The sequence below is a fragment of the Carcharhinus amblyrhynchos genome, chromosome 15 (genome assembly GCF_965287045.1).
Source record: "Carcharhinus amblyrhynchos chromosome 15, sCarAmb.v2.hapA, whole genome shotgun sequence".
Lineage (NCBI taxonomy): Eukaryota > Metazoa > Chordata > Chondrichthyes > Carcharhiniformes > Carcharhinidae > Carcharhinus > Carcharhinus amblyrhynchos.
The window spans coordinates 18,455,071-18,468,533 of NC_137338.1; the positions used below are offsets into that span (position 1 = coordinate 18,455,071).

At 43.7% G+C, this 13,463-nt stretch overlaps 1 protein-coding gene across 1 annotated transcript in view; it reads right to left on the reverse strand.

The window, feature by feature from the left end:
- Nucleotides 1-209: 209 nt before the first annotated feature.
- The window catches only part of LOC145353114 (E3 ubiquitin-protein ligase DZIP3-like), a 141,331-nt gene continuing 128,077 nt past the window's right edge, over nucleotides 210-13,463 (reverse strand). Inside the window, exons 23-25 of the mRNA XM_080203487.1 lie at nucleotides 8,237-8,336; nucleotides 5,985-6,080; nucleotides 210-582 (exon numbers count right to left, since the gene is read on the reverse strand). Coding sequence (XP_080059613.1) covers nucleotides 487-582; nucleotides 5,985-6,080; nucleotides 8,237-8,336 — 292 coding nt within the window. The 3' untranslated portion in view covers nucleotides 210-486. The remainder of the gene's footprint in view (nucleotides 583-5,984; nucleotides 6,081-8,236; nucleotides 8,337-13,463) is intronic.

A 13,463-nucleotide genomic window follows, 5' to 3' on the forward strand; every position in this document is an offset into this window, starting at 1 on the left:
AGACTGCTGCCTCCTGAATGCTAACCTGTGATCCCTGCTGGAAGTGTCTGGATGCCAGAGGGGGAGAGTCTACATGACTAAGGCAGTAGTTTAAAGGAGATTGATGCTTTGTAAAAAGAAAATAAAGTCCTATTTCATGTTTTTTTTTATCTTCTACATTAATTTCACAAGGGACTAATGCAAATCAAACATGTTTATTTACACTCCTGATATCAACACCGTAACATTAGGCATTAGAAACAGAATAAAATGATTTTTACAACAATTACATGAAAATATTATGCATATGTCAAAACTTTGATGTTTGAAATTATTAAGGATTAACTCAGTCAAAGAAAATACTGTGAAAGAGATCACCAAAACATTTCCAACCATCAGATTCTGTACAATCAGTATTTGAATATGTTTATTTCAAATATAGGTTCATAATCCAATGTTTATATTCTTGCTTGAAAGCCCAATTTGTCCAATAGCACGAAAATAACCTTATTTTTTTGAAAGCTGTGGATAGTCCTCGGGCTTTAGTACAAGAATCCTGCAAATCGGACATGTGCTTTGTTCCTTCAGCCAGTAATCAATACACTGGAAAGAAAAATGTAACAGTTCAGATATTAGATGGCAAGGCAGAAAATCATTGCATTGCTAGATGATAGAGAATAGTGTACAATTTAAAACCAATGATAGGTTCATACACTTTGATGCCTGTCATTGCGTAAATTAGGTAGTGTTTGAGTTACAAAGGTATAATTTCATTAGCTGTTCTACATGGTGGATGAATTATCTTTTCCCAGAAAACTGGGCTACCAGAACCACCGATTACATGACTTATCTGGAAATAAGGGTCTAAGACATAAACAGCAATCTTTAAAGCCCTAGGTTTTGGATGAAAATCAGTCTTGGGCGAAAATCAGTCTTGGGCAGTATTAAAATGGAACCATAAAACTTACATGTATAAAACTAACAATATATGTTGGACTGAATAAACAGCAAAGTGTCAGCTTTTGAGTGGAAACGGGCATGTTTCTCCCCAAAAACACAGCCAGGTTTTCATTCTAGATCTTCTGACACTTTGCCAAACTAAAGCAGGGGTGGGCCATCATTCTGGCAGGAGGGGGTCTGATAAAGACAGCAAGGCCAGCTCCAGAGACTGGCGTGCTGTTTTTAAAGAGCGTCACAATCTCAAGGTCAGATTATAGGCACCCCCCTACATGGCCATCAGGGCCACTGGCACCCAAGGTGGGAAGCCCCAGCCTTTGATCAGAGGGCCAACCTCCCCCACCACACAAGCGTCAGAGTGACCCCTCCCCATCTTCATTGGCATCAGGCAGTAACCCCCTCCCCATCTTCCCCAAATTGCTGGGCAACCCTCTCTCCAATGGCATTGAGGGGGAGGGGGGCATCCTCCTTCTCAGTGACACCCCCTCACCACCATGTTGGCATAACACACATTCCTACACAATACCAATCTGGAAATGCTAAGCTGGCAGAGGGCAGTTCCACAGCACAGGCCAGGGCACTGCCCAGCCTTGTCCTTCACCACCTGGGGGCTGTACTTACCAACGTGCCCCCGACATGGTCATCGCAATTGGTTTTGTGGAGATCACACCAGCAGGGGGAGGCATCTGACATGGCCCGAAGCAATAGTGGAAAGCAATCTACTCACATTTAAGCGCACTCTAATTTATGGACATCAGATTCATAACCTTTCTGGGCATGAATGTACTTGGTAATCTAATCTCACCATTGCGCAGATCCTCTTATGGCCGCTAAACCTTGCAAGAGGGCCATAACGGGATTTGTGTGATCGGTGAATGGACTGGAGAATTGCGCGCATTGGTTTCCACTTTTTTCCAAGATGTTTGTTGGCACAATTGCTTCTGCGTCCTCTCCAGCTTAAATTTTTCACTGTTTATTCACAACATGATGCCAATATAACATTAATTTATTTAGATTGTGCCAGCTCTAGCATCTCTTCTGTGCATACAAAAGGAACTAATTTTTTAATTCTGAATTTCTCAAGTTCGCTGTACTGATTATTGAAGAAATGTTTCTTGGCCCAATTTTTATTGTATAAAACATGTCTTTGCACCATTAAAATAAGTATATTATACTAAAAATAATTTCTAATTTAAAAACACATAGAAATGCTGTGAGCATAAGCTGAAGTAACCAACTTGAATGGCAGTACTTTTCAGGGCAACAAGGTTGTACATGTGTAGATGCCCGAAACATTGTACATTTATCATGGAAGAAACTGCTGTTTCCCTTCTAAAATAGAAGTAAAGTTTATTTATTAGTCACAAGTAGGCTTAAATTAACACTGTAATGAAGTTACTGTGAAATTCCCCTGGTCGCCACACTCTGACGCCTGTTTGGGCACACTGAGAGAGAATTTAGCATGGCCAATGCATTTAACCAGCATGTCTTTTGGACTGTGGGAGGAAACCGGAGCAGTTGGAGGAAACCCACGCAGACACGGGGAGAATGCATAAACTTCAAACAGACAATGACCCAAGCCGGAAATTGAACCTGGACTCCTGGCGCTGTAAGGCAGCAGTGCTAACCCACTGTGCCATCGTGCTGAAACCTTGAAAAAAATCAAAATATAATCAAGCAATAAATGTTAATTTATTGTCAAGTGCTCATGAAAAATAAATGTGTCTCATGTTGATTGGATGATTTACATTTAATAAGGATTATACCCGTAGTAGCGGTGTGGTCAGAACCTTTTGGTGAATGTTGGCTAGCGCTAATTTTAACTGAATTAGCTTTTAAATGGCCATTTTTATATTTATACAAAATAACTGAGTACATTCCACATCTGAGCCACCTTTGCAAATCAGCTTTTCTGTTGCTATACTTAGTAGAGTTTCTCTTAAAGAATCATAGAATTGTTACAGTCCAGAAAGAGGCCATTTGACTTGTCCTGTTTGCACTGGTTCTCCATAGGAACAAATTCCTAACCTCAGTCCCCTACCTTCTCCCTGTAGCACTACGTAGTCATCCATTTCAGGTAAGAATCCAACTTCCCCTTGAATGTCCTGATTGGATTTGTTTTCACTACACTCTGAGACAGTGCATTCCAGATGCTAACCACTTGCGACGTGAAAAAGTTTCTCATCATCTTGCCTTCGTTTCTTTTGCTAATGATCTTTTGCGTGTCGAGTATGATGAAAGACTGGATCAACTGGGGTTGGTTTTCTTAGAATAGAGAAGGCTGATGGGTGACAGAATTGAGGTGTACAAGATTATGAGAGAGCTAGCTAGAGTAGATAGGATTGCCCTGTTTCCCCTTGTGGAGAGGTCAATTACTAGGGAGACACATTTAAGGTGATTGTTAGGAGGATTAGAGGGGACATGAGGAAAACTTCTTCATTCAGAGGGTGGTGGGTGAAGCAGAAACCCTCAACTCATTTAATAGGTACCTGGATTAATATGTGAGATGCTGTAACCTACAAGCCCACAGACCGGGTATCAAAAGGTGAGATGAGAATGGGAGACTAATTTTTTTTATTTTTTGGCTGCCAGACATGATGCACTGAATAGCCTCTTTCTGTGCCATAATTTTCCTATAGCTGTCTTTTAATTGTCCTCTAAAATGGTTTAGCAAGCCGCTCAGTTCAAAGACAACATGAGATGCTGGCCTTGCTGGCAACTCTGCAACATCGAAATCCCATAAAAGAATTTACAAAAAAAAACATGTTTCTAATTTTAAGGTCTATTTTTAAACCACAGATATTTACCCAGCAACATTACTTCTAAATTAACTGATGCACACAAGCCAATAGTTTGGTGAAGATAAAAACGAACAGAGGCCCGATATTGGCTAAAACACTCAGCTGGACAGTGTTCATTTTGTGCTACTTAAGCAATGTAGCTCAGTTGAAAAGCAAATGTTTTATAAAGATTGGAGATCGATTTCAAAGTTTTTCTCAGAGGTGTCTTCTGCAGTTGCTTAGTTATAGGGTAAACAGTACAAAGAACAAAGAAAATTACAGCACAGGAACAGGCCCTTCGGCCCTCCAAGCCTGCACCGACCATGCTGCCCGTCTTAACTAAAAGCTCCTACACTTCCGGGGATCATATCCCTTTATTCCCATCCTATTCATGTATTGTCAAGACGCCCTTTACCAGTCACTACCGTATCCGCCTCCAATACCTTCCCCGGCAACGAGTTCCAGGCACCTACCACTCCCTGTGTAAAAAATCTGCCTCTTACATCTCCTTTAAACCTTGACCCTTGCAACTTAAATCTATGTCCCCTAGTAATTGACTCTTCCACCCTGGGAAAAAGCTTCTGACTATCCACTCTGTCCATGCCTCTCATAATCTTGTAGGCTTCTATTAGGTCTCTCCTCAACCTCCATCGCAACAGTGAAAACAAACCAAGTTTCTCCAACCTCTCCTAATGCCCTCCATACCAGGCAACATCCTGGTAGATTTTTTCTGTACCCCTCCAAAGCCTCCACATCCTTCTGGGAGTGTGGCGATCAGAATTTAACACTATATTCCAAGTGCAGCCTAACTAAAGTTCTATAAAGCTGCAACACGACTTGCCAATTTTTAAACTCAATACCCCGGCCGATGAAGGCAAGCATGCTCTATGCCTTCTTGACTACCTTCTGCACCTGCATTGCCACTTTCAGAGACTTGTATACCTGTACACCCAGATCCCTTTGCCTATCAATACCTTTAAGAGTTCTGTCATTTTACTGTATTTCCTATCTGTATTAGACCTTGCAAAATGCATTACCTCACATTTGTCCGGAATAAACTCCATCTGCCATCTCTCCGCCCAAATCTCCAACTGATCAGTTTTCTGCTGTATCCTCTGATGGTCTTCATCGCTATCCGCAAATCCACCAACCTTTGTGTCATATGCAAACTTACTAATCAATCCAGTTACATTTTCCTCCAGATCATTAATATATATTACAAACAGCAAAGGTCCCAACACTGATCCCTGAGGAACACCACTTGTCACAGCGCTCCATTCAGAAACGCACCCTACCACTGCTACCCTCTGTCTTCCTTGACTGAGCCAGTTTTGTATCCATCTTGCCAGCTCATCTCTGATCCCATGCGACTTCACCTTCTGCACCAGTCTGCCACGAGGGACCTTACTGAAGTCCATGTAGACAACATCCACTGCCAACCCTCATCAATCATCTTTGTCACTTCCTTGAAAAACTCGATCAAGTTCGTGAGTTTTACACTTTTACATTTTACATTTCTAGCACAACCAAAATTGCTGAAAATTTGACTGTGTTTATGAAATTTTTAACTTCAACAAGTTCCTATGAAGAAGTCTATGCATGTAATTCTTTCAGTTGGACAGACAGTGGGAGAGAAACAATTAATACCTGTCTACAAACAGACACAGTAAACCCTCCTAGAGTCTAGGTTGAGCTGTAACCTATTGGGAGCTGCACGGTAGCGCAGTGGTTAGCACTGAGCACAGCTGCCTCACAGTGCCAGGGACCCGAGTTTGACTCCTGGCTTGGGTCACTGCCTGTGTGGAGTTTACATGTTCTCCCAGTGTCTGCATGGGTTTCCTCTGGGTGCTCCAGTTTCCTCCCACAATGATGTGCTGGTTAAGTACATTGACCCGAACAGATGCGCCAGAGTGTAGTGACTAGGGGAATTTCACAGTAACTTTATTGCAGTGTTAATGTAAGCCTTACTTGTGACTGATAAATAAGCTTTTTACTTTACTGGAGTAGCCACACTCATAACTTCCCTGTTTTTGGTATGATCTGTGGTGGAAAAATGTGAAATTCATGTACTTATCTCAACGATAAACAACATTTATACTTGCTTCAAAATGTATATCTTAGAGGAGGTGGTTACTTCAGCCTTTGAATTTTTGAGGTAATAATAAATTAAATAAGCATAATCTTTTACTTAAAATGTAGTCTAGATCATAATCAGTGCTCGGGAAGATCATACAGCTGTATATTAAAAATGCTACAGCACACACCCACCTTTTTGTGGAAAATATGTTTACATTCCAGCTCATAACAATCCTTTGGGGGAACTAATTCCTCATGGCAAATGACGCAAGGGTCTTCCTCAATACTCTTAAACACAAAAGGATAAAATTACAACGGATTAACATGTTATGAATTTTTAGCTTCAACATATTTTGAAATTCAGACTGCACGCACTTCAAGTTTTAATTCTAGATCTGGATCAGAATTGCTTCGTAACAAACTTAAGATTTTGCCCTTGAAGTAAGGAGGTAATTATTAGGGATGGAATGTGTTTAACTGTCAGGGATGTTGTTCAGACATATTGGCTGAGATTTTCCACTCCCATTTGCGTTTAGCAGAGAGAGTAGAAAAGAAATCAGTTACATTCCATGCCAATGTGAATGCAGGACAATATTACCCCCCCCCCTCCCCCCGCCTCGCAGGAGTGGACAGCATTTCCTGCCGTTCAATGTTGGGAACCTCATTGTAATATATTAACTATCATTATCAGGCCCATATGCTGGACTCATACCCCCATATTACAGAGCAGCATGGTGGCACAGTGGTTAGCACTGCTGCCTCACAGCACCAGGGAACTGGGTTCGAGTCCCAGCTTGGATCAGTGTCTGTGTGGAGTTTACACGTTCTCCTTGTGTTTGTGTGGGTTTCCTACAGGTGCTCCAGTTTCTTCCCACAGTCCGAAAGGCATGCTACTTTGGTGGATTGGCCATGGTAAATTGCCCCTTACTGTCAAGGGGACTAGCAAGGGCAAATACATGGGGTTATGGGGGTAGGACCTGGATAGGATTGTGACCAGTGCAGACTCAATGGGCTGGACGGCCTTCTTCTGCACTGTAGGGATTCTAATGGAGTCAATAATAGCATGCACCTGATGAGGTAAATTCTGAGGGAGCTCAGAATGTGTGCACCCAAGCTGGCGCAGCATTCCCAAAGTGACACCATGGCTTTGGGTGGTTGGGCGGGCACAACCCATGCCTGTCAATTTCTTTCAAAGTGTCATACAATAGAGTCATAGAGGTTTACAGCAAGAAAATGGGCCCTTTGGCTCAACTTGTCCATGCCGCCCTTTTTTTTAGCGACTAAGCTAGTCCCACTTACCTGCATTTGGCCCATGTCGATAGCCATCTTACCCATGTAACTGTCTAAATGGTTTTTAAAAGACAAAATTTTACCCACATCTACTTCTACCTCTGGCAGTTTGTTCCAAACATTAACCGCCCTCTGTGTGAAAAAATTGCCCCTCTGGACACTTTTGTATTTCTCTCTCTCACCTTAAACCTATGCTCTCTAGTTTTAGACTCCCCTAACTTTGGGAAAAGACATTGACTATCTAGATGATCTATGCCCCTCAAGGCGGAAAAAGCTGCCATTGCTGTCGACAGGCACAGCGCTACTTTTCCCACCCACCAAAGGACTTTGCTGATTTTGGAGGCAATTCTGGTCATTTTGCGAAGAATTAAAAGCAGTGATTTTACATGCTTCTTTCCTTCCCTAGTTTCCTCTTATTCCCCATCTTCTCTGAGGGCAGTGCTCAAACTGTAGGACAACACGATAGGAACATACAGTTCTTCAGCAATCTGCCAAAGTTGTCATTATTCAGACACTGGATACAAATTAATCCTGGGCATTGCAGAAATCTGGATGGTACAGGTATTGTCTGCGCAATATACATCCCACCGGATGCCCAGTTCTATTAAAGTAGATGAAACTGAATATTGTGTGCTTCATACGACAGACAGACAATGCAATCCTCGCCCATCCGATATTACTGTTGTGATAAACTTCTACCCATAGAATCCAAAGCATGCTGTAAGACTATTTTACCATGAGGTGAACCCCAATGCCATCCTGACCTGACAGGAACATGTGCATTTTCGAGCTTGGGTCACCAGATGACAATCAGCAACAGGGATTGTGGCTGATTTTCCTCTCCTCCGTCAAGAGCTCTGAGACTGAGTGCAGTCTATGCTGTGGCCTCCCCCACCTCCCAGACATCAACTTAAATCAGTGAAGACTAACAGCCTTATGGCATGTTAAGAAGCAGTATCACACTGAGATGCACTTACCCCTCAGTCTTCACCCTGAGGTCTCCTCTCATTTTTCAAACTATTTTAAAACACATTGATTGCCTGCTCCAAAGAAGTGCATTTAAAGTAGTAAATTGTCAGTTGGTCACCTTCAAGATCAGATATTTCACTAACCATATTTTAGAAATACAATCAATATCTGATTTCATTTCATACCTCCTGCTTCACCAACTGCTTTGAGGCTTTTTGATTTTCAATCCCTACCCACAACTCCTGCTCAATTTCTCCTTGGTCAACAAAATTGCTTAATTCCGATCTGCAAGAAAAATGACATACAATTACACAATGCTACACAAACAATGGTCTCGAAATTCACATGTGCTTATTTTATGCAGGTACTCATCTCAAGGTGTACCAGGTTTTAGTTTGGGATCTTTATCAACATTTAGCTGGCTAGCTGGGGCCAGCAATATGCAGTTTGCAAACAAAGTGAGACTAACGGCTGGGCAGACAATATGGCAATCTATAGATCAGGAATGAAGGGAGGACAATTAAGGTGGTGATCAATAAGAAGGGGTGGGTAGTGGTGTTCAATAGTTTGGAGGGAGGCAGGACAGGACACAGTAGCCAGTGGCAATCTGCTACCTTTGAGTTTGGTGTCAGAAAGGGTATTTCTGCTCAGGCAGGTGTATTATAATACCATACCTTGTTGGTTGTTGCCTCATGGATGGTCTCCTTGAGGACCATTTGCTGTCTGCAGGGAGATCGTGTTTTTCTGAGTACAGCACCAACCGCCTCAGGGCAAACCAATCTTGCAATGCTGGCCTCAAAGCTTGTAGTAAAGTGGTGGCTGGATCTTTGCAAATGAAAGGCCCTAACATATATTTGGAGCATAGGCACTGCATACTGATTGTTTGGCCTTTAGTAAGATGGCAGGCATGCACCTCCAATATTCAATGAGCTTCTCCTTTCTGATCTCCATAGTAGAGGCTAAGCTGTTTAGCTAACCTCTCCACACCCACCCCCCACCAACAAAATTGCACAGCCACATTTACAGGCCATAGTATCTAATTTAAATATCAAAGCTCCTCCCAGGTTAAAGTGGAAATTTTCCTTTCCCAATACCATGCATTATTACAGTCTTTGCTGAGTAGCACTGTTAGCTTACTAGCAATTTATATTGTGAAAGGCTAAGAAAGACTCTAAATTCATTCCACTTTGGAATTTTACAGCTGACAGAAAAATATGATTCATATCAATTGTTGGACTTGAATTAAGACCCCAGGGTAGAAAAAAGTATTGCTCAGCCACAGAAACATTGGACATAGGAGCAGGAGGAAGCCAAATGGCCATTCAAGCTTACTCCACCATTTATATAATCATGAACGAGCTGATCATGATTTTAAGTCCACTTTGCTGCCTGCCCCTCATAATCTTTTGACTATCAAAAAGCAAACTCTGCCTTTAATAGATTCAATGACCCAGTCGCCACTGTTTTCTGAGGAAGAGAATTCAACTGACCACCAACCTTTTGAGAAAATAAATTCTCCTCATCCCCATCTTAAAATGAGAGACCTCTTATTTTTAAACTACGTCCTCTAGTTCTAGTCTCCAACCTTTCAAGTCCTCTCAGGTTCTCATCCGTTTCAGTTTTCTAAACTCTAGTGGATAAACGCTGAATCTGTTCAACCTTTCTTTGTAAGATATGTTCTTCGTCCAGGAATAAGTCAATTGGTCCTTCTCTGAACTTTTCCTAACGCATTTATATTCTTTTTCAAATAAGAGTAAAACAGTACACAGTGCACCTTGGACTCTCCATGGCCCTATATGGGTTCCATTTTTATATCCATTCTCATTACATAAGAACATAAGAAATAGGAGCAGGAGTACGCCATCTAGCCCTTCGAGCCTGCCCCGCCATTCAATAAGATCATGGCTGATCTGTTGTGGCTCAGTTCCACTTTCCCGCCCTCTCCCCATAACCCTTAATCCCCTCTCTTATCAAGAACCCATCAACCCGCTTCTTAAAAATATTTAGCGAGGCAGCCTCCACCACTTCAACGGGCAGAGAATTCCAGAGATTCGCCACCCTTTGAGTGAAGAAGTTCCTCCTCAACTCCGTTCTAAACCGCCTCCCCTTTATCTTGAGGCTGTGCCCCCTAGTCCTACTGTCTTTTTTGAGCGGGAAGAGTCTCTCCACCTCTATCCTATCCATCCCATTCATCATCTTGTACGTCTCAATGAGATCTCCCCTCATTCTTCTAAACTCTAACGAGTACAAGCCTAGTTTATTCAGCCTCTCCTCATAGCTCAATCCCCTCAACTCCGGTATCAGCCTAGTAAACCTCCTCTGCACTCCCTCCAGGGCCAAAATATCCTTGCGCAGGTGCGGCGCCCAAAACTGCACACAGTACTCCAGCTGCGGCCTCACCAATGCCCTATACAGCTGCAGCAAGACCTCCCTACTTTTATATTCAATCCCCCTCGCTATGAAGGCCAGCATCCCATTCGCCTTCCTGACCACCTGCTGCACCTGCAAGCTGGGTTTTTGCGACTCATGCACAAGGACCCCGAGGTCCCTCTGCACCGTCGCCTGCTGCAGTTTTTCGCCACGTAAGTAATAGTCCTTCCTACCATTCTTCCTACCAAAGTGGACTACCTCACACTTGCCAACATTAAATTCCATTTGCCATTTCCTGGCCCATTCGCCCAGCCTATCTAGATCCTTCTGCAGACTCTCCACACCCTCTGCACAATTTGCCTTTCCCCCAATCTTGGTGTCATCAGCAAATTTCGACACCCTGCACTCGGTTCCCTCCTCCAGATCATCTATATAAATGGTAAATAGCTGAGGCCCCAGCACCGACCCCTGGGGCACCCCACTAGTCACCAACCGCCAATCCGAATAGCACCCATTGACCCCCACTCTCTGCCTCCAATTTGACAACCAATCCTCTATCCACGCTAACACCCTACCCCCAACTCCATGTCCCCTGACCTTCTGCAATAACCTCTTGTGAGGTACCTTGTCAAACGCCTTCTGAAAATCCAGAAAGACCACATCCACCGGCTCTCCTCTATCCACTGCCCTAGACACATCCTCATAGAACTCCAGTAAATTTGTCAGGCACGACTTCCCTTTAATGAAACCGTGTTGCGTCCGCCCTATCAAGCAATTCCCTTCAAGATGCCTCGCAATTTCCTCCTTAATGACGGATTCTAACATTTTACCTACCACAGACGTTAAACTAACCGGCCTATAATTCCCCGCCTTTTGCCTGGCACCCTTCTTAAACAACGGCGTAACATTAGCCGTTTTCCAATCTTCCGGCACTTCCCCGGAATCCAGCGACGTCTGGAAAATAACCACCAAGGCATCCACTATCACCTCCGCCATTTCTTTCAGAACCCTCGGATGCATTCCATCCGGTCCTGGGGACTTGTCCACAATCAGCCCCTCCAGTCTGTCGAGCACCACCTCTCTAGTAACAGTAATGTCATTAAGACCCTCCATTCCTACCACCTTTCCATCGCTAACACCCGGCAAATTATTCACGTCCTCCTCCGTGAAGACAGAAACAAAAAAGTTATTCAAGACCTTAGCCATATCCCCATCCCCTACCACTAGCTCCCCTTTCTCATCCTCTAAAGGACCAACGTTCACCCTAGCCAGCCTCTTCCTTTTTATATATTTATAAAAACTCTTGCTATCCTTTTTTATATTAAGTGCTAGCCCAGCCTCATAGCTTCTCCTACCCTCCTTTATCAACTTCTTTGTCAATCTTTGTTGACATTTAAACCTTTCCCAATCCTCTTCTCGCCCACTGCTCTTAGCTACTCTAAATTCCTCCGCTTTTAATTTAACACTTTCCTTCACCTCCTTCGTTATCCACGGCTTATTACCTCTCTTCCTACTGTCCTTTTTAACCATCGGAATAAATTTCTGCTGAGCACCAAGAAAGATCTCCTTAAAGATCCTCCACTGCTCCTCAGCAGACCTACCTTCCAACGCACTTCCCCCAGTCCACATTTGCCAATTCTTCTCTCATCCTACCATACTCCCCTCTATTCAAACAAAGGACGCGTGTCCGGGAACCCACTTTCTCCTCCTCCATCTGCACCAGAAACTCCACCATACAATGATCACTCTCTCCAAGAGGATCCTTCACCGCAAGGTCCCTAATTCTACCCGCCTCATTACATAGCACCAGATCCAAGATAGCTCGCTCCCTCGTCGGCTCCAACACACACTGTTCAAGGAAATTATCCCGGCAGCATTCCAAGAACTCCTCCTCGAGCCCACCTCGTCCAACATGGGTCGACCAATCAATATGCAGATTGAAATCTCCCATAACTACTGCCGTCCCATTCCTGCACGCCGCACTTATTTGCGTGTTAACAGCCCGCCCCACCTCCAGATCATTATTCGGGGGCCTATAGACGACACCCACCAGCGTCTTCCTCCCTTTGCTGTTCCTAATCTCCACCCACAACGATTCCACGTTCTGCTCTTTGGCTCCGATATCATCCCTTGCTACCACCTTGATACTATCCTTAATCAGCAGAGCTACGCCACCCCCTCTTTCCTCCTGCCTATCCTTCCTAAACACTTGATAGCCCTGTACATTCATCTCCCAGTCCCTGTCACCTTGCAGCCACGTCTCTGTAATGGCCACCAGATCGTATCCATTTGTGTCGATCTGCGCCACCAGCTCATCCACTTTATTCCGAATGCTTCGTGCATTCAGATAAAGCGCTTTCATCCCAGCCTTCACCTGGACCCTATTTGCCGTAACGCCACCAATTGGGACATCCTTGGCCTCTTCCCTTACCTGTACCCTATCCTTAACTTTAGACCTCGTAGCGTCACCTACCCTCGCACCCTCCCCCCCCTAATTAGTTTAAAGCCCTGTCTACAGTCCTCTTTACTCGATTCGCCAACACTCTGGTCCCAGCACGATTCAGACCAACCCCATCCCGCCCGAACAAGTCCCACCTACCCCAATACTGGTGCCAATGCCCCATAAATTCGAACCCATTCCTCCCACACCAATCCCTAATCATTTCCTGCACCTGCATACTAACCTATCGTGATCCACGTACCAGGACACCTAGATCCCTCTGTATGGCTAAGCTTTGGAATCTTTCTCCATTTAAATAGAACATTGCTTTTCTATTATTCCTATCAAAGTGGACAAATTCATTATTTCCCATTTTATACTGCATTTGCCCAATTTTGCCTGCTCACTTAACCTACTTAGATCCCTTTGTGAACTCTTTACCTATTCTTGACAACTTACTTTTCTACCTATGTTGATGTCATCAACAAACCTATCTATGGTATATTAGGTCTCTTCATCCTAGTTGTTGATGTAGATTGCAAATAGTTGAGGCTCCAAGACTGATGACTACGGCACTCCATAGTGAGTTACACAACTCACTA